The sequence below is a fragment of the Labrus bergylta genome, chromosome 15 (assembly GCF_963930695.1).
Source record: "Labrus bergylta chromosome 15, fLabBer1.1, whole genome shotgun sequence".
In the NCBI taxonomy this organism is placed as follows: domain Eukaryota; kingdom Metazoa; phylum Chordata; class Actinopteri; order Labriformes; family Labridae; genus Labrus; species Labrus bergylta.
Genome location: NC_089209.1, coordinates 20006772 through 20034342, shown reverse-complemented (window position 1 = coordinate 20034342; position 27571 = coordinate 20006772). Strand labels below are relative to the sequence as shown.

General features: G+C 39.4%; 2 protein-coding genes and 1 long non-coding RNA gene across 5 annotated transcripts in view; 1 reads left to right on the top strand and 2 right to left on the bottom strand.

The window, feature by feature from the left end:
• LOC114920283 (uncharacterized) overlaps positions 1-19798 on the bottom strand; it is a 70043-nt gene extending 50245 nt beyond the window's left edge. For both annotated transcript variants that reach the window (XR_003808597.2, XR_003808596.2), the window contains exons 1-2: positions 19600-19798; positions 9983-10079 (exon numbers count right to left, since the gene is read on the bottom strand). This is a non-coding gene — a long non-coding RNA (uncharacterized lncRNA). The remainder of the gene's footprint in view (positions 1-9982; positions 10080-19599) is intronic.
• Positions 19799-21546: 1748 nt separating this feature from the next.
• Positions 21547-24453, top strand: irak1bp1 (interleukin-1 receptor-associated kinase 1 binding protein 1). Its single transcript, XM_020633482.3, has 4 exons — positions 21547-21890; positions 23508-23589; positions 23710-23840; positions 23939-24453. The coding sequence occupies exons 1-4, from the start codon at positions 21607-21609 to the stop codon at positions 24198-24200; spliced, it is 759 nt and encodes a 252-aa protein (XP_020489138.1). The 5' UTR covers positions 21547-21606; the 3' UTR covers positions 24201-24453.
• Positions 24237-27433, bottom strand: si:dkey-261l7.2. Of its 2 annotated transcripts, none has more exons than XM_020633485.3 (7): positions 27167-27433; positions 26689-26830; positions 26443-26523; positions 26156-26253; positions 25157-25317; positions 24854-24970; positions 24237-24773 (listed from the first exon to the last, which is right to left on the bottom strand). In XM_020633485.3, exons 2-7 carry the CDS (start codon positions 26811-26813, stop codon positions 24663-24665), a joined length of 693 nt encoding a protein of 230 aa, XP_020489141.2. In that variant the 5' UTR covers positions 26814-26830; positions 27167-27433; the 3' UTR covers positions 24237-24662. The 2 variants fall into 2 exon arrangements, with proteins under 2 accessions (XP_020489141.2, XP_020489140.2); XM_020633484.3 differs by having other exon boundaries at positions 26443-26532; positions 27167-27431.
• Positions 27434-27571: the final 138 nt, after the last annotated feature.

The following is a 27571-nucleotide window of genomic DNA, read 5'->3' as shown; positions in this document are numbered from 1 at the left end:
TTAGAATGATAAAAATGGTACCGCTTCAAGAATATCTTGTTTTTTTTCCAAATGTTAACGTAAAGAAATGTGCAGAAATACATTTTGTGGAAATTATACTGTTTTGTGCCTATAAATGCTAAAGGGATATGTTTTGTATGATTAAGCTTTCTAGTTATAATAAAAGACATAACAACAATTGTGAGATATAGCATCTAAAGAAAGGGTCATGCAGGCTCATTTTTAAAGATAATATCCACTGAACTGTGTTTGAGAGGCCAAGGCACATTGTATAATACTGAAAATCTTAAAATGTAATTTGATTTAACCTGTCTCCATGTAATAAAATATGATACACATATTTCTCGAAATTATATCATCACAATAAGTAACAAGAGAAGAAGGTAACATTAAGTTACACACCCACATCCAGCGGGCTCCCCTCTGCTCTGCTTTAAAGCGTTGCCTATCCAAACAGGAAAGTGGCCTCTGCCCCAGCAGCAGTCGAGGGCACAGCGGTGGAGATTTCATTAGTCACAGCTAACAGGCTAATTATCCGCTTCAGCGCACCTGTAAAACTTAACTGTGTGTCAATCTCACACAATCACAGACACTGCATATAGGTGTGTGTGGGTGGGTGGGTTAGGGGACATGTGGGTGTGTGGGCGGGTGTGAAACAGTGTGTGTGTTACAAATCTGTCTGGTTTTGTGTTAATATGTGAACTGTGTGTCAATCAAGCCTCTGTGGGTATGTTAGCATTCAGAGAGCAATGGTCTGTCTGGCAAACAAAGCTACAGGTTATTTATTTGTGTTAAAGAGGTACACTTAACTAAGAGGTACTACTAAAATAATAATCATTTATCACAAAACAGATAATTGTGTTTGAAGTCTTTCAGTCATCCGCTCCTGAAGATTTCATCCATCAACCACTCTCCTTTCTGACAGGGATAGTGTCCCACTGTGAGGTGCATATGTGAACAGCCAGGTCAGGAGAGTATCCAGAGCAGTCCTCCTGAAATTGTCGAGATGTTTTCAGGAGTGTGTATGCAAAAATGGCTCATGATAACAAAGTTCCCATAAGAAGCAGAGTGATGACATATTTGTCCCTGAACCAACCCGGACATCACCTTGTTATTGACAAAGGCAAAAGATAGAAGAGTTCAGGATATTGTTCAAATGTTGTGACGCTCTGCTTAACATTCGTTTGACATTTTATGTAGTAATAACACTGAATTGGCACTATTGGTGAGTTATATTTTACGTCGACTTGGAAGCCTTGTGCAAATGTCTATACGGGGTACGATAACATGCATATGACCCTGTTTTCAATCAAGGTTGGTTTGATTTATTTAGCATAATTACGCAAAAGCCCACCTCAGTCCACTATAGCATTCTGACAGCAACTAACGTAACAAAATGTATATTTGGTTTCTTTGTGAGTTGCACTTAAGATTTAATATGTTGAATATGTTCAAGTAAGTGAGGCATTGTCCGGTTCAACACTACGTCAGATGTATTTGCTGTCTTTCATTTTGCCCACAAGGTTAAAATCCTATGTAATGTACATAACCAATTAGAGGTGGGGAAAACATTTATTTATGTAAAAATCCAGATTCTTATCTTCTGAAATTTTAAATAGATTCATAACTTTCAAAAATCTTTTTTTTTTTATGGCTTATCATGTCACTCTATGCTAAGTGCTAAGGCTAGCTCTTTAACTCAGTAGAATGCCAAATGGAGCAGCAAGAAATTCAGCCAGACTCACAGATTATTGGTGTAGATCCTGAAGTATGTACTAATTCAAAAATAGACCTTGAATCATGAATCCAGAATTGTTTTGAATCCAAAATAGAGTCTGAATCTAATCGTGACCGAAATAATTGAAATCGAATCGTGAGACACCCAAAGATTACCAGCCCGACTACCAATACATTCTGTTTAAATTATCTTTCAGATGAAGTTTCTTTGAGTTACCCTGAAAGGTCATCACAGTAAGACAGAAAAACCTCCAAAGGGTCTGGCTTTATGCATGCAACTGTCCTACTTATTGTAGGAGAGGAGAGGGAGAGGAAATGGAGATAGAAAATAGCTGAAGATTGTGAAAAATCGAATGCCCTTTTTTCTTTATAGGGGCTTGGGGTGTCTGAGTTTAAAAATAGCCTAAAATAGAGAGATGAAGGAGAGCAGGGGCGCCCGATGTGTTCAGAAGTCTTTGAGGTTGAGGGAATTTCTCACCATTTAACTGCCAGTGCAAGAAACCAGCATCCTGCCTCATGAATAGAGCTGGGATGCACACACTCCCAGACACCGGTACCCCTGCCTGGCCGCCTCTTTGTAGCCATGTTGTGATTGTATCAGATGTGGAGCGATCGAGGCTGGGAGTATGGGGGTGGTGGTAGGGGATGTGTGAATTTGTAATGTGCTTATACTGGGACCGCAAAGACAGGAGATAGGGGCACCAAAGCTGTGTTATACTCCCACACACACACACACACACTAACACACTGTTGGGAGAGGAACTTTAGCTCCCTGAACTCCTTTCATCCTGCTGAAGGTGGAAGTGAGTGCAGGGTTTCCTGGAGTCACAGCAAGATTCAGCACTCTCTATATCCTGCAAATCTACTGCCTGCTGACAGAGTGTGTGACTGTGTGTGTGTGTGTGTGTGTGTGTGTGTGTGTGTGTGTGTGTGTGTGTGTGTGTGTGTTCATCTGGTTCAACGGCTCAGAATGGACAACATTGAGGTGAGCTATCGGTGTGTGATCTCTAAGGCTATATGTAGAACACGTCACAGTGTGAATTATTGCATTAGCCATTAAAGCAACTTTTTCAAGGTGGCTCTGCAGACGTAAGGGTAGAGAGAAGTTTTACTTTGTTTTCCTAGTTATGCTTTGCTGTTTTTAAGCATTTTACTTATTCTCCATATTGCTACACCACTGTAGTACAAAAGTTTGCCTGCAGGCCTTTTTAAGATCACGTCATGGAGCCTCCATGTGTGGCAGAGGTCGCTGAAGGTCACCAGAAGCTGAAGGAGGAGCAGCAAATGGTGTAACTTCCCTTTACGCCAGGTCAGAAGTCAAAGGGGAGCCGCACTGTACTGCTGAACTAGACTAATATAACATACAGGGGTTGACATTAAGCTAAATTTGCCCTCCGGGCCACTGGTTTTCAAAGATCACTGGCCCGACCATTGTAACCGCCCAGGAACATTACTTTTGATTTCAAGAGTAACAGTCACCAATTTACTCTTGAACCATTCTGATGCAAAAGTAAATTACAACTTTTATTTAATTATTTGAGCTCTAATTATAAAAATATTGTGTATTTTTCTTATATTTATGTGCTCCTGTTTATTGACCATGCTGGTAACTGTAAGAGTCTACTCAATCTGATATTAATATGAGGCTGTGATAGAGCTGGAATCTTTTCTTCTTTCTTCTCTGTGAGAAACTCTTCATCCTTAGATCTTTACTTTAGGAGCTCTCTTAAGGGCTAAGATGCTTTGTGAATAACATTTATCTTTCATCCGGGCCAGCGGGCCAGTTATAATGTTGAGCCCTGACATACCTACAGCTTTGACACTTCCCAACCAGGATAGCTCATCACACAGGCTTTTTTAATACTTACAAATGAGCTTATATGTTTATGTTTTTTAGAAAGCCTTGAGCTATTTAAAAAAAAATAACCGTACAACACGTATTGATTGTAACATTGCAATTCACCTAGCCTTTGTGTGATCATTTAGAATTGATCTTTAAAATGAACTAACCAGAGCGCTGTTAGCCTAGCAGTTATGTTGCACACCCCATGTACAGAAGCTGTTGTCAGCGTCTCTGTGGAAGTGGGTTCAAAGTCATCCCCAACTCTCTCCTCCAAACATTTCCTGTCTCTCTTCAGATGTCCTATCTAAAAAAAAAAGTATTGATACATTTTTCAACCCAAATTCAAGAGGCTTTAAAGCATTTCTGTAGCATCACTGTATTCTCAGTTAGTATGGCTTAAACATGTTGCTGTGGTTCTAAAAAGTTTATCTTCAGTTCTTCAATAGCATAAAAATTCATCTTATAGACATGTCACGACTAAATTAACTATTAGTTACACAAAGGCTCACTGAGAGCCAAAGTCCTTAAATCTCTTCCCATTAATAGAAAAGGTACTGGCTATTAGCAATGAAGCCTAAGGGTTTTTAACAACATTGAACAAGGAATCATTTATCAGTTAATCCAATGCTGCTCCTGTATTTTTGCAAGAAGCCAGATTATATAACTTGGTAAATAGTGTTTTTAGTACAAAAGAAGGATTTTGTGACATCTCTCCATTTTTTAGCTCAGTGTGGTCGTGGCAGTGTGAGGGCACTCCTGGCACACAGCTTTAGCTGGACAGCACGGTGGGGAACATACACTTGAAACACGGCATACACAGCAACACGTCTGGCTCCTGTCCCCCTCTGCTTCTCCATATAATATATCAAAGCATCTCTGTGTGTCTATGGATCTAAGAAAATCCGCCCTCACTTCCTCAGCTAAAATACTCTCTTCATCCCTCTCTGGTACACCCTCTCTCTCTCTCTCTCTCTCGCTCTCTCTGTCTCTCAAACACACACTTGCACAAACCATGCATGGTGATGAAGGATGGTACCTCTCCACTCTCCGGTCTCCAGCTGATGCACACACACCATTCCTGACTAAACACCTGGAATAACACCACAAGCACAAACACACACACTCTGGCACACAGTGGCCAGTCAGTGCTCTGCTGTTGGGCCAAGATGAACCAAATCAAAACTGCGCAACTGAACTGTTGTTTTGGGGGTTGCTGTGGTCTCATTATGATAACAAATAGAAAGCATACCTGCACTATGGTGAGTTTTTCATGACATTTTAGAGACCAGAGTCCACCCAATCATGCTTCCAGCATACACATTCCCATCGCACTATAGGGCTGCACAATCAATCGCAATCTTACAGTTAACACAATATGAACTTTTACAATACACACATCTTAACAGTCTGCAGTAAGAATGAAAATATATTTTCTGCAAACAAGCACTGCTTTCTTTATCAGCATGTGTATATTTTTCATGCTCTCACATCATTTTCATGCAGTCAGATCAAACTCAAGCTAACTATCAGCTACCCTCAGAGTAATCGTTGCAAATTTAATGATACAATTTTATTTATTTTTTTCTTTTTTTCTTTTCATTCACAAGAACCATGTTGCAAGTAGCTATAGCTAAAGCTAATACATAGGGCTGGTTAGAAATATTGATTCATCAAAGCATTGCAATTATCATTTTCCCAATTCAATATCGATTCAGGGAAATTAATCGTCAGATTGTGGGCAATACCCACCTCTACTAATACAGATTATTTAATATTAAAATATTAACACCCTTCATATCACTATTACAATACAAAAAAAAAAATGGTACTGCACCTCACATGTTTTCTTATGTAGTGCCAGCCTAACACAAAAATAGTTCAAAACAATTAATTATTTTAAGATTCAAAAATTAATTTCCAGTATTTAAACCTATAGAAACTACAGCCAGACCGATTTTTGGAGCCAATGCAAATATTGGAAAGAAAAAAAATCGAAAACCGAAATTACAACAGATATCTTTCTTGGATCTATGTTCAATCTGTAGAGATAGATATAAAGTTATAAACGATTAGTGTGTTGATCCCTCAAATGCAGGTATCAAACACTTGTGGAAATAATATAGAGTATAAGGTCAAGATAGTCACTGAACTGCACATGTACATGCATCACCGCTTGACACTCTGGGGATTGATAATGCTTGTTGTACCGTAAAATCCAGAATACAAGACGCACCCTGAAGTCCCGTCTGTTTTCACTTCTGGGAGTTTGCACTCCTACTACAGGATGGTAGTTGAGCTCTCAGCCTGCAGGGAAAGTTGTGAGGCACAGACTCCTAGCTTGCAAGTCGCGCTGCCCGACTCCATTGGTCACTCTTTAACTTTAATATAGGACTCTTTAAATCAAAAGAGCACTCCACAAGGTTTATTTACAGAACAATTTACCACTGTTTTCTGTAAATGCATGATTATGACCTCGTGAGGAAGAAGGATGTGAAAAAAGTTGCCATCTTTCCCATCCCAGTGTTCACTCAGCTTTCAATACACAATGAATGGGGATGGGTTTTTAATCACTGCTGCTGCACCCGCTGTAATGACGGCGTGTGTTTTAGTATTTTATACTGGTGTATTGGTCACACCAGTGTATAAAACGCAGCCAACTTATAACACGAAAAAATAGGTCTTAAAAGTTCGTCTTATACACCGGATTTTACGGTAATCCATATAGCACACTCTGCTGGTGACAGCCAGAAAGAGCACTGCTAGTGTAATTCAAATGAACTATGAACTAAAATGAAGCACTTTTTAACTGGTCAATAAATCTAGTAATATCGTTGCATCTGCCTTAAAATTAGCCGATACAGACAGTCACTGGATATGCTAACATATCGGTTATATCGGTTGGCCAATTAATCTGCTCTAATAGAAACTCACTGCATTTATCTGGAAGAACTTCCTGTATTTTATCTTATTACATTGCATATCGTAGAAAGAAAAGATATCGCAATGTTACTTTTTCACCAATAACGTTCAGCACTTCATCACTTTGTAGTTTATGGCAAACATATTTTTTTCCTAAACTGTATGTCAGCTAGTTACTATCCAAGAATATTCTATTTTTATATTTGCTGCAAGATTAAATTGAGAGTTTTACCATTTTTCCTCCCTTGTTTCTTTTCATGACTACTCTCCCTCACAAATGGCAGCAATGGAGCAAATGGCCTGAGAAACCAGAGAAGTGTTGAAATAAGAAGAAAGTGAATGTTTACTTTAGTTTATGTAGAAGAGTGACTCTGGAAAGATGTAGAAAAAGCACATCTGTATCTCAATGTCTACTCTCCTTCAGTAGAGTGAGTAAAGGCGCCTATCTTTGATAACACAGTATCTCTCTGTTCACTTCCTCGTTAGGAGGAGGAGGAAGAGGAGCTGGAGGAATAAAAAGATAAGAGGGTAAAAACAGTAGAACCATTCATTCATTCATGTTTCTTAGGGAATATGGTGCTTTGTACAGATACGAACAGTGTGTGTGTGAGAGTATGTTTAGTTAGAGCGAGCCAAAAGCGCTTCAAAATCAACCAAAAAAAAAAATCAAAGAATAGATAAAGGAATTGAATATTTCCAAAAACCCAAGCCTGTTTGATATATGTAGATACAAATAAAGGATAAAGTGTGCCATGCGTGTGGTCTGGTCCCGTCATCCTGTTTAGGAAGGGGCGAGAGACCCCTGTTTCCTTTGGCTCTGAACTCTCTGTTGTGACTACATTACAGCGCCTTCATCACCACCACCTACCCCACTCCATATGTCTTCCATAGTAAACCCTCTCAGCATGCCCAACACTAGTCCAAATTAACAAGGTAAAAAACAGGGGCTTTCAATAGTCACCTATGATCAAGCTCCTAAAGGTTTTAGAAACACTTCAAGACTTATTGCAGTTGTCAGGTAAAGTATATATGGTAAGTATAGTTATTTTGAAAAGATAGGAAATAAACCAGTCTGTGCTGCAGCTCCTCAGTGTTTAATGGTGGCCGCTGCTTTCCTATGCTCTTTTTGCCCTCAGCATCAGTCATGTGACTGAACGCTATGTAATATATCTCAAGATATCACAATGAAATGTCCATGTATTTCGTACAGCTTTCAAACAGCACCAACTGAGCGACTGATGTTAACATGAGATGACTTGATCACCGATTGTCACTTTGGGGTCATCTTTAAAATACAGACAATGAGCCACAGAGGACAAGTTAGCTGCAACAGCACAAATATGATCACTTCCGGGTCACAGTTTAAGGATAAATTACGTGGGGGAATGATCCATGACTATTTGGTTTAACAGATACATCTCCGCAGTGTTAGCAGCATAACCTAATGGGTTTGAGCTAAGGATGGTCTTGATATCCAGGAGCACTGTGTTTATGTCATCATAAATCTCCACATCTACAAAGAACGTGAATATATTACCAAAACTGTTGTAACTTTTTTTTCCATTAGAAAGGCTAACATCTTTGACTTAGATGTTCATTGTCAAACTACTAGGGCATACACAGGCAGCAAGAGAAAGAGAGGAAACCTGGAGTAAATTTGTTCATGTTTACCCAAAATAAACAGAGCACTACACCGCCATCCAAGCATCGCCGTGACAAATACTCCAGCCGCTTATCGAATTAAACCCCATTATAAGCATAAACACACAGGCTCACACACTCTTACAAACAACCCATTACCAGCAAAAACATGTCATGTGTTCTTCAAACAATCCAGCACAGCAAACTAGATACGTCTACAAACGAGGGAAAAAACTGGTCTGTGTGTTACTAATAACGAGTATTTTCTCCTGACATCTGCAGACAGCACGATTGACGTTGCCCATCCGGAAGCATTTACGGATTTTACAGACACGGCACCCAGCCAGGAGCCCACGATCTTATTCGTTTACGTGGACACTTGTTAACATGTAGGATTTTCTTTGCAGCCACCATAAAGCACAGTTAGCAAGGAACATAATCCCGAGAAACCTTGCTTTGTCTTGCAGCTGCTAGAGGGATTTACTTCATAATAAAGTAATGTAAACCCCAAAAGAAAGACATCGCTGTAAAAAGGACGATTTCATCTGCCTTCCTTCCTCTCCCTGTGCGGCCCCCAGGGCACGCCTGGCTGGTAGTGAAAAGTGAGAGATTGAGGGTAACAGAGAGTAAATGGAACACTTCATGTGCACTCTATCAGAATAAAACACTCATCACATGATTTTCAGGTAGACTGGGAGGTGTTTGGATGGACATGTCAAGGTGTGTTTATTGGCCGTGTCCTCAGACCGGATGAGGAGGGGTTTAAAAAAATTCAGGAATTAGCAGAAGACTCCAGGAGGAGGAATCTGAGTTTACAGGAGGACATACAGTCGCTGAAATAAAAGAACTGGGGGCAAAAATAATACAACAGCGGATCCTAAAAAATAATATATATGTTCCCTCAACCCATTTCACATAACCTGCATGCCTCTCTGATACGAAGTATTTTATACCGACATTAGGAATATCCATTTTCTACACCTCCCTCTAACTTAATTCAAGGTCTTTGTTAATTTATCAACAGATTATCAAATATTTTCTTATGCATCATCAGAAGTAAAAGTTATTTTGAAGGCTCAAAGATTAGAGGCAACTGTTCAAATGAACTGCTTCACTGTTTTTTTTTTTAAATATAGCATTTTTCTTGAGGTTTTAGTAGTATCCTGTAACAAGATGGAGAGCCGTTTTACTGCTGGTGAAATACAACCCAGCTTTTGGATTACATTCAGTGTTTTAAGTGAAATTACATGACTAAATATTTCTTACAAAGTCTGGACATTTTCCGCACTTGCCTTTTAAAAGGCCACCAATCACACTATTTAAGTATGCATTGCTCACTTGTAAAGAGGGGAATCAAGATTTTATTGTCAATGTTTGCAATGTTAGAGATGCAGCCCGTTACTCTTAAATGTTTGCCCTAAAATAAATCCAAACAACAACAAACAAAAAAAAAACCTTTTCTCCAGCCTCTCTTCCTTCTTCTCCTTCCTCCTCTCCCTCTCTGGAATTCTACTCTCTCTATTCTAATAAATCTGAAGGGGCCTTTTCCACTTTTACAGGAACACCAACTCATTAAATGGTTGATTTCAGATGGCAGAGTGTGAATGTTTTGAGTTAACTTTATTGATCTTTGAGCGAGTCTGCAGGCCGGAGAGAAACTGACGTCCCCTCCGGCACATGGGCAGTAGATTTACACCTCGGCCATCTGGGTTTAGAGGTGTCTTTAAATGGCGACCAGCCCGCTCTATCCTGTGCTGCTCTGGCAGAGAGTATGGTCCCTCTAGCTCACATATTCACAAATACAGCAAAAAGGCATCTAGAAATGATATTTTCTTCACTTACCTGCTTGAGTACAACTCTTTCCCCCAAGGACTGTAGAGATGCATATCTGTTCCAGTCTGGTTTACTTCAGCCTGCTTGGAGCTTCAACTCTGGCCGCCTGTGGCACAAAAAGAGGTTGTGAGGCAGTCATACAGAAAAAGTTAAAGTAAATAAATGAGACAATATTTTAATGATTGCTTAAGAGGCGTCTCTCTTTTAACAGGAATATTTATTAATAAAGACTGACAAGTTGCAGAGTCCAAGGTGGTTGGAAGATGGAGGATGTTGATGGACACCTCGGGCCAAATTGTAGTTCATGAACACTAGTAATGACATGCAACCTCACTCAGTCCTCCAAGAATCAATCCAAAAGATTTTACTTCTTTATGACATGTTTTTGAAATATTGCAGTGCCCTCTGTGAGATCTTTAAGCAAGAACTAAATATGAGAACTCAGGGGAATATGAAGGGCCTGAAAGACGTAACAACTTAATTAAGGAGTGTTGGTTCTTTCAGATCCTGCAAGTCGTATTCGCCCTCCCTTTGCCATATCAGCCAGGGAGAGCTGCTTGGTCTGTCTCCGACTTATGACATCACTCCACAAGCATTAGCCATTTCTCATAAACCTCCAGGGTCCCCAGGGTTTCCAACGCATGAGATCAGGGAGTAGGCAAGCAGATTATCAGCAGCAAGACCACGTTATATCAAGAGTATGCTACATTTTATCTTGTCCATTTGTGTTACAGCTAACAGCTCCCTGTAACAGCCAAACATGTAGGACACACTTATTTTGCAACTGTTTAGTGTTCATTTATTCATTCCAACCTCATCTCTGTGTATTCTGTTAATCTGTTTAGATTCTGTCTTCCGTCTTTCTCTGCATTAGTCTCTCTTTTCCCCCTCAGGGCTCAAAGCTGTGAGGCTGTAAGGTCCCTTGCTTCCCACAACTGCTCTCAATCGCCCTTGTGACTGCTTAGCTGTCAATCACTTTAACATCAGACCCACACTGAGCAGATCAAGCCTTCTGGCATGCACATACACATTCTCTCTTTCCCCAACATGCACACAAAAAAACAGGGTTTGTAGGAGGAGTGGAGAGATAAAGGGGGTCCTGTCAGCACCTGCTGAGCCTCACCAGAGAAACTGGGGAGACACAGATACACCCACACACACATACACACCGCAGGGCTCTGGTTGTAAAGGTACCACTTTAATTTTGGTCGTATTTACTCAGCCTCCTCCCAAGTTGCCTCCAGCCATGCCGTCCTACAGCGTCAGTGTTAGCCACTCTGCCCTTTAACCAGAAAAGACACAGGGCAGCTAAGAACCACAATGAAAACGTAAAAATTCGAAAACAAAACAAGAACATGCATGTTCAAAAAATAACGGGAAGGTCACACACACATGTGCAGACAAACTAACATGTCAACACACACCTTAAGTAAGGTATTTGCTATAAGCAAGGGAATCTTACAGAAATATACAGACTCAGTGCACAAGGTCTCGTCTTTTGAGCGCAAAACCTCTCAATTAATTTCATCTGTTTCTGCCCGAAACCACATTCCCACACACGCACACAGACACGACGCATGCACACAAACATACACACAGAGTCCATTAGGCTCATGTGTAGCGCCCAAACCACGACCCAGAGTGCTCTTTCATGGCTCCGTCATTACATCAATAAGTCTTCACATTAATCTCGGCCCGGCAGAGCACACAGGCTATTACCAGAGCAGCCCTGCACCACAGAGGCTCGCTCCGCAGCAGACATGTGCAGAATACAAGTCAAATATACTCTGGATACTTGATAAACCCACAAGACCTGCTTGGTTTGTCTCATTTTGTGAGGGATGTGTCCAGTTTTGAGGCTGGTTAAACGGCAGAAGATAAATTACCTCAAGTAGTTTGAATGCATGAAACCATATCTAGATATATTTGTCCACGTGTGCTCTAAAAAGCCCTAAAATACTACTTTAAGAGTTTTTTCCCCCACATTTCCTGCTGATTTAATACAGAGGCCAAATTTATTTGAGGAGCTGGTTTCAATCGTCACTAACGAGAATCTTTTGCCAAAGCCTTTTTAAGTTTGTGTAACATAAGATCATGCCCTTTTAATGAAGCTCTTGAGAACATTGTGACAAAAAAAAAAGTTAAATTTCAGAGATTAGCTATAATAAAATCAGCATTTTTATTTTGGAGTCAATCGCGCCCGTGAGAAAAAGTCCACATGGTTAATAATTACTAAGATTAGCTAATGCTCTTAAATTGAGCCTGCCATCACAAATGCAGCATCAATCAAATTCAAAACAAGCAACAAAAAAAACATTTATGTGCAACTAATGAATTCCAAGCCTGATAGAGAGAAAGTGACAGAGAAAGGGAGCAAAGGCAAAAACATGGAAGAAAGAAAAGAGTGTAAGTGCGAGGAGGGGTGTTTACCTCTCCTCTGTCTGGACAGGAAATGGGGTTCTTTAACCTTTGACTCAGGTCCACTATGTGGCTGTGTGTTTATACTCCTGCATTTGCCCCAGAACAGGTTCTTTCAGACATGGTTTGATGGACAGATGGTCCTCGTTGTCATGGCAGCCAGTGCAGGTGCGTATGCAAAGAGTTTTCCTGCCCTAAGGTGCACAGGGGTGGAAGGGTGGGGTGTTTATCATCACCAGTGCCAACGGGCAGAACAGCACCTCCGCTCCCAGGAGGTTAGAGGAATGACGGGGGAGGGAGAAGGGGGAGAATAAGGGAAGGTAGGATGAATTGAGAAAAGGAAGGAAGGAAGGAGAGAGAGAGTGGTAAGCTGTAAAAGTCTAGAGGTTTGTCCACATTTATCACCCTGGATTTGTTCTTGGATGAAAAAAGCTGTGAAGTAAGTTTTTCACTCGTCTCATTCTCTGCCATAATACGAGAATAAAAGAATATTGCCTCAGAAAACTTGGCTGTTCCTGGAAAGGCCGCTTCAGCTCGGATGACCTCAGATATTGTTCCATTGTATTCTTTTATTCTCCTTTCAACATTTCGGACCGCAAATGTGAGGCAGGGGGAGGAAAGGAGGATTGCAATGTGGAGGGAGTTGAGCGGTACAGGGCCAAGGGGTCACTGCTGGAGATTCTCCCCTGAAGGCAAGTCCACAGCAAAAGGGGTAATAATAAACGTTTGGCGTTTTGAGTTTCTGAACCCCACCTCTCCACCCCTCTGTCACGACATTACCAGCTAGAGCTCCTGTATCGAAACAAAGACTTACGCACATTTAAGCCACTATAAAAAAAAAAAGTACACTTACTGTAAGATAAAATAATATTAAACACTGAACTGACATAGCTTTGAACCTTGCTTTGTAGTATTTCACATTTTTTGTTTTACCATACATTAGATAACTCTGAATTAATGTCAGGTTTCATGGGTCAACTGACTCAGCTTTGCTGTTAGTTTCTTTTGAATGTCTCATTCAAAGAGCCAGCATTGTTTTTTGAAAATTTAATCCAAAAATACTTGTGGGAAATGTCGTATTTCCTTTCATGTGACACTAGGCTGAATTAAGTAGAATCTGGAGTATTTTATATAACTATATAATTATATATATTATTATAATAAAGTATAATTTATAACTTTGAACCAAACATTTGCAAATTAGCAAATTACTGAAAACGAATTTGAGGTCAACATATTTTGTAGAACAATGAATATAACTAAGCAGTCAGACTTTAAAAGTCATATTGTGAATGAAAATTCCACACAAACAAAAGTGAAATTAGACCAAATCGAGTGAACCACAAATTTCAAAAGACGACAATTAAAAACCCTGAAAAACAAACTGAAATAGAGATATGCCAAAGAACACACACGCGTCTTGGCATCGTGGAAATATTTCTATACCAGGCGTCTAATCCCAGGCCTCGCTGTCTGGCCTGTTTGTTTTTCTGTTTACTCTGGAATGTCAGACATCCGAGGACACAGCGGAGAGGAAGGTCAAAACCGCAGAGCTGCAAAGACTCAACAAACATTATTAAATTCTAATTTGTTATTTAAGGTTTGTGGAAACTAGTGCAGAGAAACCATTAACGAATTCACTGGTTATTTATGTGTCCATGCACTTTCAATCTAAAGTACACACCACTACTACGCACAGTCACAGAAAGAGAGGTTGACATTTAGCAAGTCGGATCTCAAGCACACAGTTTTAGTAAGTCAGAAATGGGGTGATAAAGTGCAATTAAATGACAAGATTTTATGAACACAATTAATGACTGAACGGAAACCTTTTAAACAAAAGAAGATGATTGAACAGAGATTAACTGTCTCTTATGTGTTTGATTACATACTTTAAAATAAAAATATTTCTGACTCAAGCCGCCCAGTGATCTCTACAAAAGACCATAAAAGAAATGGTCTGAAGAAATCCTGCTCTGGCTACACAATTAAAAAGATATTTGATGAGGGGACACCGAGATCTCATAAAAATCACACTTTCCCATTACTTTGTCAGAAAAGCACAGTGTGATCTGTTGTTTGAAGAGAGGAGGAAAGAGGGGACAAACAAGGACAGGGTGCTGAAAGGGTTGTTAAGCCAGTGATAGATCTTTGGCTCTACAAAAAGACACAATTCTTGTAGAAACGACAAACTTTGTACAGGGGAATATCCCTGCAGCCTCCATGAGGGGAACATGTGTTGCTGTGTGTGCAATTGAGTGGGTTTGAGTGTGAGTGTGTTTATCTTTGTGTGTGTGTGTGTGTAGGCTGTGCACTCATTAGTGGAAAGCCTCAGTACAGACTAGCTCCAGTTACAGTAGTAAACGCTGCCTTTGAACTTTTAATAGAGCCCTGAAACTCAACCAGGCCTTAAAAAGCACAGATCTGCAGGAAAAGGGGAAAAAAGGAAAGAAAAGAGGTGGAAATAAATGACACTAGATGTATATACATGCACATGTGGAAAGAGTGAGACAAAGAGCTGCATTAAAAACTAGATCATTTACAAAAGCACTGCTACTGTTACACTCTGTAGTCACAAAATGTATAGTATGTCAACAAAGAGACCGTTAATATCAATGAAGTACAACATATATAAAACACACACCTGTTGCACTCTCTTTCAGTGGGCAGAAAAACATGCCAGATCATTATTGGCATATCTCTAAATACTCTTTGGCACACATACAGTCATCATTATCTTCATTAAGGACACAGCATAGCATAAGCACCTGTGAGTGTGGTGTGTGTGTGCCAGGGCCACACTAATTAAAACATGCAAACCTGTGTGGTTGTGTTTAGGTGGGTGGGTGTCTGGGTGGGTGTCTGTGTTGCAGAATCCTCAGGCATGTGTTGCAATAAACAGATGTTGAGTCTTTATGAGGTCTTTACAACAGGTTCAGCAGTGCCCCAAGTGTGTGAGTGTGTGTGTGTGTGTGTGTGTGTGTGTGTCAGTCTAAACATACATAGGCTTAACATGGAAACCTCTCATCAGTGAACCATAAAAAGGGACACAAATGGAAATGAACAGGAAAGGGGCGGCATTCTTCCTGAATGTTGACAGAATTTGAATTAATCCAGCGATGCCTGTCTGATGTTTTTAAGATACCATCGTAACAAACAAGCAAACCTAATTTAATATTAAGGGGAAATGTTTACACCAATCATAAGAGCCATTTTAATGTCGCTTCAAGTCATTAGCGCCTATTCATAATTACTTTTTTTGCAGAAAACATGTTACTTGTGACAACAACAGTTTCTTTGTTCAATTTTACTGTTTTTGGAAGTCATGTCAGTGAGCCATACATTACCATAGAACTATTAACCAAAAACACAAATCATTGTTATTTATGAAATTAATTCCACCTGTGTTAGGTCAAATAACTGCTGACAAAAAGGTCTCTTCAGTGATGGGAATGAGAGTGGCAGTGGACAGGACTGTTTATTTGACTATGAGCTGTTTACAGAGACAGACGCTGCAGAGCTGAGCGACAGCATGAGAAAATATCTCTGATAACAGACTAACAGGCAGAGAAGTAAGCGGCAAACTCTCGTCCTTTGTCTCACAAGTGATTTCAATAATGGTCTTTTCTTTAATATCGCTTCAAAATATGTCTAACCTTTCTAGATTTTGCAGTTATTTTGCACATTTTGCAACAGGACATCATGTTTTCATGCTACGCAGGATACATGCTATGTTATCTAAGCTGATATAATTATCAAACTTTCTGCTCCTTTTTAACAATAGCTTGAACATGGTATGTGAGGTCTTTACAAGATCAAATATTTTTTGAGGTTTGACAGATAACCCATGAAAAAATTGATCAAGAGTTTAGAGAACTGCTCACTAAAACTGTGCTATCTTTTGCATGCGAAAGCAAGCTGGCTGAAAAGTAAGCAGAGTGGTATTTTTGCAGTATTATCCAACTCAACAAACAAACAGTTCAGTAGATTCACATAATAAAATAGTCCTATAAAACTGTGGTCTTCAACTGGTGACCTCTGAGTGACTCCACAACAGGGACGGTCGAAGCCTCCACTGAGGACACTTGGGTCATGCCACCAGAATTTTTCCTCTTCCATTAGCATTGAGCAATCACAGACATCCATATAGTTTATATTTTTGAAACCGGATATATCCCGATTGTTGGACTACGCATGTTTAAACATACGCAAACCACGGGCCTTCTTTTGTCTGGTGTTCCTAACTGTAACAATTGAAAATGTCTTCTCCTGTCTGCACTTTTGTAGCTTAAAAAGGGCTGACAGCAATGTTACACTTCAATAGAATATCTCATCAACAATTCTCTCCTGAAAATTCAAAAATAAAGCGGCTATTTATGCAACGTCCCCCTTCTTTCATAGGCAACCCATGCTGGTGCTGGTCACTGTGAAGAAATGTCATGACCCTGTTCACGCGAATGATTTTATAAGCCACCTGTCCAAACTTGAACTTTCTTTAGAATAATAAAAACCAAATAAGACATCAACGTAGGGAATGATGGATACATCAGATAAACAATATTTTTCTCTGAGTACTGGCGATGTTTAGAGTAATGTTTACAGTGTTAGCACACAAGTCCAGAGCATCTCCCGCTAATGAAACAATGATCACCACCTGAACCTTTCGTCGAATGCTTTTGGTTTTATAGGCAAATAAAACTCTTCATCGGAAGAGTCTGGAGACGTAAACTATGAAAATATCCATTTATTGTGTTCTCTCATTCTATCAACATCTGTTTTTTAACAGGGAGGGAGATTTGTGAAGGGAAATAAAAAATGAAACTTCACTTTTCTTTTCTTTTCTTTTTTCACTTTCACAATAAAGTCCAAGACAGATGACAGCTGTGGACACACAGGGTGCTCGCTGCATGTTTTATCGCCTTCACCCATAAATCAAAAAGACGCAGAGTGGAAGAAATACATTCAAAATATACGATTTATGGCACCATGCACCGGAGGGAGTCTGGAGATTTCTTGGACAATATGAAAATAAAAGTGCTATAAAACTGCACGGGCCTTGATTGTGGTCTATGGAGAGACATGGACGGCCTCCAACACAGCTAACTTTATTACTTCATCTGAGAGAGCGAGAGAGACATCAACAGATTCAGAGACCATTATAGTCAAATCTTTTTCCCTAAGTGGCCACAGACTCCATCTAAGGACCCCCAGACCCTTTTCACCCAACATCCAGGGACACAGTGGAGGGCAAACCATTCTCGATTCAGTTCACTCTGCATTTTTTAATGCAACCACCCTTTTTTTTTTACAACTTAATTTCACGGCAGGCATCACAGTTAGAACTATTAAATGGATGGTAGTTTAAAAACTTTAGTGATAAAATTGAAGAATGAATGGTCTTAAGAGTGAAATGTAACCTTATCATGATCGCATGTTGAACAAATAACTAACAGCCATCTTTATATACCACTTCATCACAGCCACTCAAAGCTTTTAAAATCATTGTGATGGAGCCGTCAGAGGGAACAGGGATACATCTTTGAAGTAATTCAAGCAACAGATGAATGAAAACAGTCTGCAGGCCATGCAAAACAGTACTCTGGACTTCAACAGAGATTTAACTGTAAAAGATGTCTCTTCTCTTCCTCATTTTCGCAAAGATGAAAATAGGATATTGAAGGGTGCTGCATCCTTCTTGGCCTGAAATCTGCTTCAGATCTAGAATTTCACAGAGCGTACCAGGGGACCGGCGAAACCAGAGACAACAACAACAAATATGGCCTTGTATTTTTAGGTTGTGATTATAAAGCCTGTTTCACAGTTTAATACTCCGGGGAGACCAAACAAACTCTTTTGTCTAAAGTAACCAGCGTCCAGAATTGGATCAGTTCTCTGCCGTTTCCAAACTTCCTTGAAAAATGAAAGCAGAGGCCACATGAGGGGTCGACAGTGCATGGAGGGACTGCAGTTTACACGGCTTCACACTCACAGATGACATTCGTAATGACATATACTACATCCAATGTCGTCCGTCTATGCAAATTCTTCTATAATAATTCTTGATAAACTGAAAGTAAAGACTGTTAGATTATTTCACAAAGTACTGACTCTTTTTTGTAACAAATACTACCTTTTCCCTTTATTTTACCTCTATTCTAATGTACAACTGCAATAAGGCGTCATTTAAAACATCTTGAAAGCATTTAAACTGACAACAGGAAACTGTATTTATTACTTATTCAAATATGTAAATGTTGAATTGAAATATAAAGCATCCTGAAAAAAATAATGATAGTGCTAGTATTAGTCTTCTCTTCCTATTTAGTACATAAACAATTGATACAAGTCTCAACAATACAATTAAAGTGTAAATATGAAGTCAAATCTTACTCTAAATCTCAAATGAGAAAAATAAATATTTCAGAAGTATCAACATGTTTGGACACTGTAGTGTTTGTAACGACCTATACGCAATACATTTTCACTTGTCATGTTTTTGAAAATGCATTAGACTTTACTTTGATGCCATCTGCTGGCCAAAAAGACGTACTGAACCTAGTCAACACTTGCAATATTAGACGATATTTTCCTCTTCTTTTATTGACAAAAGTCTGTTTAAAAAGAGCATCCACATCTTCTTCAACAAGGGTTTTGTTCCATGTGCAGGAGTTATTGAGAAGGCCTTCTTTGCTAATATTAAAACTCGTGTTTACAATCATGTTTGGCCCAAATTATTCAGAACTGTTCGCATGAAACTTGCTCCAAATATGAACCAAAAGCACAAACTGAACCTAGAGAATTATGTCTCGCAATCCCACATCAATATTGAGAAACAAACTGTTGCATTGAGTCTTTTAAACCATGTAGTAAACTCTGAGCGCCTCAGTGCCAGTCTGTAACATCTAACAGATTGCTCATACTGAAAACCACATAAACAACACGCTCAGTGTAGCCTACAAACCAAGACTTTTGTCTTAAACGGAAAATTCAAGTTTGACTTGAGTTGCTTCATTTGCTTACAAACTTGTTGATTTGACGCACATCCCCTAAAAACATTAATTTCGGTGGTGACAGTTCACTTAAAACACACAAAACTGTATGAACCTAATAGAAAGTTAAGTTTTTCACAACACGTAGCCCCTTTTTGTAGTCAGGAGGAATCAAATATAAATAATAATATCTAAATATAAATAAAAAACATAATTTACCTGTAATTTCATGTTTAGGGTCGAGGGCGTCTTTCAGCAGGGTCGGACAAATGTTTGGTTTTAAATGAAGCCAGCCATGTGTTTAGTGTTTAGTGTGCAGGTTGAAACTAAAACAACCTGTAAGCCTAAAGGACACATTTGGGAAATGCCCTGCCAACTTTCGCCTCCAGGCCGGAAGGCCGCAAACTAGGCTACTCGATATTGGAAATTCGCTGCGTAGGTGGGGCGGTTCACGCATGCGTCATGGTGACTTATCAGGTGGACTAATCAGAACAGATCTTCTTCTTCTGGTAAATATTCCGGCAGTTTAGAAGCATAAGTTTATTCGAAGAACAAATCACAGGTGTGAAAAAATAATGTACTCGTGTTCCCAAACACGTTCATTATTGTTAAACAAACAAAATATCAGGCTTTTTTATTATATTGTAGCCTACATAAGTTTAACTATATTTCCAAGATGAATTGCCTAAAATATATAACTTTAAACATAAACATTTAGGCTAATTTGGCACGTTAAGAGAAAAAAAAAACAGTCAAAATTATAATTAGGACTAGTTATTTTTAAAATGTACATAGCCACCCTTGGATTTAAACTCTAAAACACCTGCTACAGGCTCAAGATCTAAAAGTTTAAACAGATATGCCTACTTTACCAATGAATACTAATGATGGTACTCTGTTAGAGGCCTTGATTTGCTTTAAAGTATAATTTTGAGACCCTTTTTTGTATTAACAGAAATTATGCATACTTTGATATTATAAATCATGTGTTCAACTAAATCGTCACTTGTTTAATGATAAAGGAAAAATTGCAGCCCTGTAAAGTGATTGATATTTAGGTGTCTGAACAAATGAAAACCGCCTTGTAGACTGCTGTGCAATATGTGGACACAGGGTGCAGTGTGCACTGATGTTAGGTTAGGTTAAAAAGATTGAGGCCAAAAGCACATTTTGTCCTGGGCTGTGATGGAGAAATTCATGTTTTCTGTCAAAACTTGATGATCTCACCTGCACACCCATCCCTCTCTTGCAGGGTTGGTTTATTCTACACAACATGGGGATGTTTTTTGTTTTTTTTTATCAGATTTGCTTTGGTAAACGCTACTTACAACTCAAAACACACTATTCTGTTTGCAACAACACATCACCTCAAGTGAGGACTCTAATTGTCAGACACCAGTAAGACCAGTACAGTGAGTATGTGACAACAATTGTTTAATTGCAGTAGACTGTCAAAAATATGAGGGAGAAAAAAACTTTTCCTAGACAAATCAAAAGATGTAAAAAAAAAAATGATGCAGAGAGGAGAGAGCCCTTGCCCTCTGCAGAGATGAAGAGGCTGCATTAAATGTGAATTATGAGGACCAAAATGCTGCACCACTGAATGACAAATTTATTATTATACAGTATATGGTTTAAATTAATGTGCACTATTTAAATATGCTCATCAAGCAAATTAACCATTCAAATGAGAAAAATACACTTGCTTTTGAAAGAATTCATGAAAAGTAAGTATAATGACATTCAGCAGTATAGGCCTATTTTTATTAACTAATCCCTCGCAAACTATGGCGCCTTTAGAATTCCTCTATTCCTCACCATGCAGGGCTTTTCACTTTCTATAAACGTTATTAATTTTGTTTAACTTTGTAAAGGTAAATATCTATAGCACTTAAGTTTCAAGAGAGGCAGAGATTTTTTCAAGTCCAGATTTATTAACTTGTTCTTTTATTTTCAATTTATTTAATTATTATCATTATTATTATTATTATTTATCTATTTATGTATTTATTTTATTATTCTATTTTTTTTTTTTAATAGTCTAAAATCAGTCATGGTTTTCCTCTCATAACCATTTTAAAACTCTTCTTCATTTACAGAGACAGGATCTGGCAACACGCCTTCTTTGTAGTTCTTTTCATGAAGTAGCCTACAAGTCCCGACGAGCAAGTCGGCCATTACTATAGCAGCGGGAAGCAAGTTTGTGTTTCCCAATCTGTTCCCAACATGGACAGGCAGAGTCGAGTCTTTGCAGCGACACAGCCGGCTGCAGGACGGGAATATGTCGGTAATGTGAACGAGCAGGGACCTGAGGTGCGAGCAGTTCACCGTCAGAGCCCTGGTAACTATGGTAACCGGGTGAGGGAGGTCCAGGTAACAGGAGCAGCGGAGGTGTGCTGTCCGGCAGACCGGGTGTCTGTGCGGGTCAGTGTGGGCAGCAGCAAAGACTCAGTTAACGAGGTGACCAACAGCGTTTCACGGAGGCTTGAATACATCCTACAAACTGTCAGGTGAACACCAACACACAGCCAGCAGTGTTAACTCTGGACAAGTGACGTAAAAATGTAGTTTTCAGTGTTAAACTTTACGATAGCTGGGTAGGCTAATGCTAGTGTTGTTAAAAGTGTATCTAACTTTCATCAATGTGGAATCTTAGAATAGAATAGAATAACTTTGTTGATCCCAAACTGGGAAATTGTGGCGTTACAGCAGCAGGTTATCCAAACACACAATATGAGTAAATCTAAACACTATATAATATTAAATACAAAGTAAATAAGCACTAAAAATATCAAAACTAAGAATGGGAATATATACAACCAGGATTTAACTTTACTAGCATTACTAGAATAGAATATGAAAGATTAAATGTAAATGTGCAAAAACAGAGTTGTAAATGGACAGTATTGACACAGAGAGATGTGAAATCAGTGATACTATAAGTTAAAGTGCATGAGTGTAGACATGTTATCAGCAGAAACTATTAGACAGACAAATGAAGTGAACAAACAGTCGGTAACAGATGACCGCTGTGGCATCTCTAATGTGGGTTAATGTGACAAACAATATCTGCTCATCAAGGCAGACAAGTACGTGGTTATAAAACTACCTAAGATAAGTGTAATTAAAGCTTTGTGTAAACATTGATTATGCTTGAATGTATATCATATGAACAAACTTAGGCTAGTTATCTCATCGCCGGCATTCCTGAACGATAACTAGAGGAATTATTGAGAACAAATCACTTCTATCTCAATTAAAAACTTTCCAAATACTTTGAGGTAAAAACCTTGCAGTCTTGAATTGAATAAACGTTGCATGAAAACGTTGAATAACCATAGTCACATAAATTCTCAGCGTATTTTTCCATTTCAAAATGTTAAAATGATATTAACTCATGCAGCAAGGCAAGTTTATCTATACAGCACATTTCAACAACAAGGCAATTCAAAGTGCTTCACACAAGACATCAAAAACATCATGACAGAGGAAAAAAGAAACATTAAAATAAAAATAAAAATCACTGGAATTATTACATCTGAACATATGTTCAAATACAAATAATTCAAATGAAATTAATTGAAATAAATAAAGTAAAAATATAAAAAGAGTTAAAAGTTACAGTGCAGAGCTGAAGTTTAAAATCTTATTAAAATTGTTTAATGAAAGGCAGCTGTGAACAGGTGAGTCTTCAACCTCGATTTAAAAGAGCTGAGAGTTTCAGCAGACCTGCAGTTTTCTGGGAGTTTGTTCCAGATATAAGGAGCATAGAAACTGAACGCTGCTTCTCCATGTTTGGTTCTGACTCTGGGGACAGAGAGCAGACCTGTCCCAGAGTATTTCAGAGGTAGTCTTGACTTTACTTTCAATAAACCACATTCAGTACCACATTTCCCTGTGCCGTAAAATTTCCTTAAAATACAAAAAGCCATGTTTAATTAGCTAAAGATTATACCGGTTCACAGTAGCCTACTTATTTTAGTTATTTTCCACCACGTATAGTTGTGTTACCAGGGAGTAGCCTAAAATACAGCTTTGGGTTTAGACTCAACGATCAAAGTTTCATTTCAACTTGTTCTGTAGTTGTTCCTGAAGTAAATCATTTTTCAATCCTTTATTCTTCACAGACAACATGGTGTCAGTGACAAAGACACCTCAGTGAGGAGGTTTCTCCACCGAGAGGCAGACCAGTATAACATGAATGCAGAGGTGGAGTATTTGCACAAGCACTAATGATCCAAATGTGTCATCATGACTATTAAAGATCAATTACCCAACAGCTTTTGTTGTTCATGAAAGATGCATGTAACTGACACAATGTTCCCACAGGTCATGGTCACTTTCTCTAATTTTGAGAACATGGAGCAAGTGTGTAGTGTCCTGCTGGAGAAGCTGGACAAGAGTGTGTGTGTGGGAACGCCACAGTTCTACCACAGTGCTGAGTGCCTGAGCCAAATGAGGTATACATATATACTAATAGCACATTGATATGTGAACCGACTCGTTATTTTAATGAATAGCCGCAATTGCAACTTGCCATTGTTTGTTTGTGCTCTAGGCGGCGAGCATGTGTGGTAGCAGTAGAAAATGCTCAACAGAAGGCCTGTGAAGTCAGTCTGCTCCTTGGGCAAACTCTGGGACCCCCCATACTGATCAGAGAGGAGGAGACGAAGGAGTGGAGGAATGAGGAGGAGGAGGAGGAGGGCAGAGGTCAAAGTGTTGGCTCCCTTCCTCACCTCCCCTGTACACCCACAATCACCGCCTCCTCCCAGGTGTCTGTGTCCTTCAGCCTCAGAGACAGAGGCAGGAAAAAAGTCTGAAGATTGAATTTTTCATTGACTCAAGGAAGACCAACAGACTTTCAACATGTTTTATTGCTTTTTTATGATGGCTGTATAAAGTGCTTTTTTTTACCATAACCGACACAGAGTGGGGGCTATTTAGAGGAAAACCTAAATACATCTTGAATGCAGGTTTTGGCCTTTTAGCATTTTCTTGATCACTCTTAATAAACTCTCGTTTAAAGTTGTCTTTAAAAAATCAAGCCACCCTTAAAATAAAAGGTTTATCCTTTTCAGTCTATTTCTTAGCACATCATATTAAAAATACTGTGTATTTGCATCTTATTTCATACAGTCCCAGATTTACTCCACATCCCAAAAAGACACCCTCAAATTCACATCCAGCAGAGAGACATTTAAGTTGCTCTTGAAGTGCCCAAATATTGACCTTTATGATTTCAAGGTCAATATTTCTACAGGCAACAGGTCCAAGCCGAGCTGTCAGAAGTCCTCTTCTTCATCCTCAGGGAAGATCTCTCTGAGCCACGGCTGCATGACGAACCGCTCACCATCAAAGTGTGTGAAGTATTTCTCCATAGAGGGAATGTCCGGCTGGAAACATCGAAGAGTGAGTCCAAGAATTATGGAATATTTGTGACTGCGTTTTATATCCTGTGATTCTCAGTACATACCCTCATCCCAGTGATGCGCTCCAGTCTTGTTTGAGGCAGGTAACCAACGAACATAGAGGATGATGTAGGCCCGCTGAACAGAACTTTATAATGGGGCGTCTTCTCCGCTTTGTGGCCCTGCACACACACACACTGTCACAGACTGCACTGACCTGACTCACTTTTTTTTTTTTTAAACTTACTATTACTTGAGTATCCATGTGTACTCTGACTTTGTGAGACAGGCATTAATGAAGTTGGTAAAGATATTTTTTAAGAAAAGAGCTTAAAAAAAAAAAAAGCAATAGAGTTGTGGCTGTTAACCTCAGGGTTGGAATACATCCGTTCAATCCACTCAGGAGGGGCTCGCAGCTCAGAGTCCCAGCTCACCACCACCCCAACCATGTTACGATTCCTCTCCATCACCACGTCTCCAACCCGCAGAAAAACATACAGAGGACGAGGTCTGCGCGCTGTCTTTGAGGCTGTAGGGAGGAGGAAACAAAATCTTGAGATAACGTAGTTGTTTTTGCCACATTCACTGCAGTCAACTTATTCATGATATGCATGATCATATGGTTTGTCCAAAGACATTAGGTTTACAGGTATCTTCATACATGAACAGTTACAAATGACTGAACTACAAAACGTGCCACAAACTTGATCGAGGTTCCATGCAAGAGAAATGAGAGTTGAGGTTTTTGCAAGAGTATTCTCTTTTAAAGTTAATGTAGTACATTTTGCACTGTCCATAGAATCAACACTTATTTCATACAAGCTGGTTGGTGACTGTACTGCAGGGGTGGGCATCTTTAGAACCCGAGAGGGCCACATTAATTCTGTTCTCACCGCCAGAGGGCCATATTGTTGGACACTCTAAATTAGACAAACATAATGGCTTATAATAAATGAAAGTAATAAAAAGAAAAAAGCTCTCATTTGAGTCTTATAAATACTAACATTGATAGTATAAAAAATAAAAGCCAATTTAAGCTTCTTTTTCAATGCAATGACCAGTATTCCCGAGTTTTTAAAGTATATTTTACATTTCTGGGTTGTTTTTTTCAAATGCATTCAGTAATGCTTCATAAAAGAGTTATACAAATTATATCTACGTATTTCTTGCAAAGAACTAAACATAGACCAGTAAGTAAAAAAGGATCCATCTCCCTTTGAAAAGTACTCTGAGCTGAAATATAAGTTTATTCTAATATTGTGGCAGTATGTAGGCTTACTGAGCACTAAGGACAACAAAAGCCTCGAACTGATTGATTATTTCTTCTTTCTGACCGAAATCTCTCAAAATATTAAGCACATACAAACCTCCAAAGAATCCCAGTTCATTGTCATCCATCATGCTCTCCATGTCATGCAACATTTTTTCATCCTCCTCCTCCTTCAGTCTCAAGCCTAGAAAAGTCCTTCAGAAAGCAGGAAGTATATGTTATTCACTTACAATACCAATGAGTCTCCAGCATGTGTCTGTTGATATAAGACAATAAACCCTTACAAGTCCCTTTTAAATACTCCAGAAATAGTTTTTGATAGAATGGGAAAAGATAGTACAAACTGATATGTCCATATTAACACAAGTCAGATATATTACTCACTTGACTTTAGAAATCTGCTGGTTGGCCCAGTCCATCCATATGGTGCCATTGAGGTAAGATGTTCTCCAATCTTTCCAAATTCTAAGCATCCTGAAACACAACGCTTATTAACTAAATACCATATAACTTCACAATCATTTCATTCCTGGACACATTTCCGCCTCTATTAGAGATCCACACTATTCCTTCTCACAAGAAAGCGGGCACATTTAACGCACAGAAAGCACTTTGAAGCACGGACCGTACCGTGTGGTGGCGTGGAATCGCTGTGCTGTTGAAGAGCCGCTCCACTGGGAGATGAGGTACTGAGCGGGAACCGCGGAGAGCAGCAGGACGAGCTGCAGCACCGCGGCCGACGTCAACTGAGGCATGACTGCGCAGCCGTCACCTGCGGACGGAAGCGCGCGTCAGGTGTATGGGTCAGGTGTCGGGGGGGGGGGGGAAATCATACAAGTCATATGGAGAAACCGCTGACATGACTTGTTGACAACATATGTTATTTTCTTGTTGCTTAAATACACTTTGTAATTTATATTTCACTTACATTTTGTACTCCTGGGAAAAAAAAAATACGGCACAAGACTATTTTATTTATCTGTATCGTAATTTGATACGACCTCAACCTTTGGGAAGTAAAAGTTTTATAAGCGACATATGGCTCTGCAAAAGCTGTCAGTGTATGAATTTGTCAAAACCTTCTCCTTCTAGTAATAATGACCCTTACCTCGTCTTCAAATCCAGCTCTTCTCTCCAACTATCTGCTAAACATTGCGCCGCAGTGAGTCTGTTTGCGTCGGGTAACCAAAGCAGTGTGACGCGGTTTCACTTCTGTTTTATTTGCATAAAGCACTCGTACATCCATGCCGCCACCACCACCACCTGTGTTATTTACATTTTTCGTAAAGTTTGCCAAACAGGTAGTCTGACCAATCGCAGCAGCCCACGGAGGCCCCGGTCGACCTTTAGCGGCTCGCCACGTCAGGAGGAGAACGAGCCTGTTCACTCCGGGCGCGTGATGTGGTGCGTCACGCAGTTACTCTGAGGAAACGCGAGGTGGGAGAGTTGTTCATGCATTCATTCAACCTGTCTGTAATGTATGCGACAAGCTGCGCGGATTTGACCTCACTTT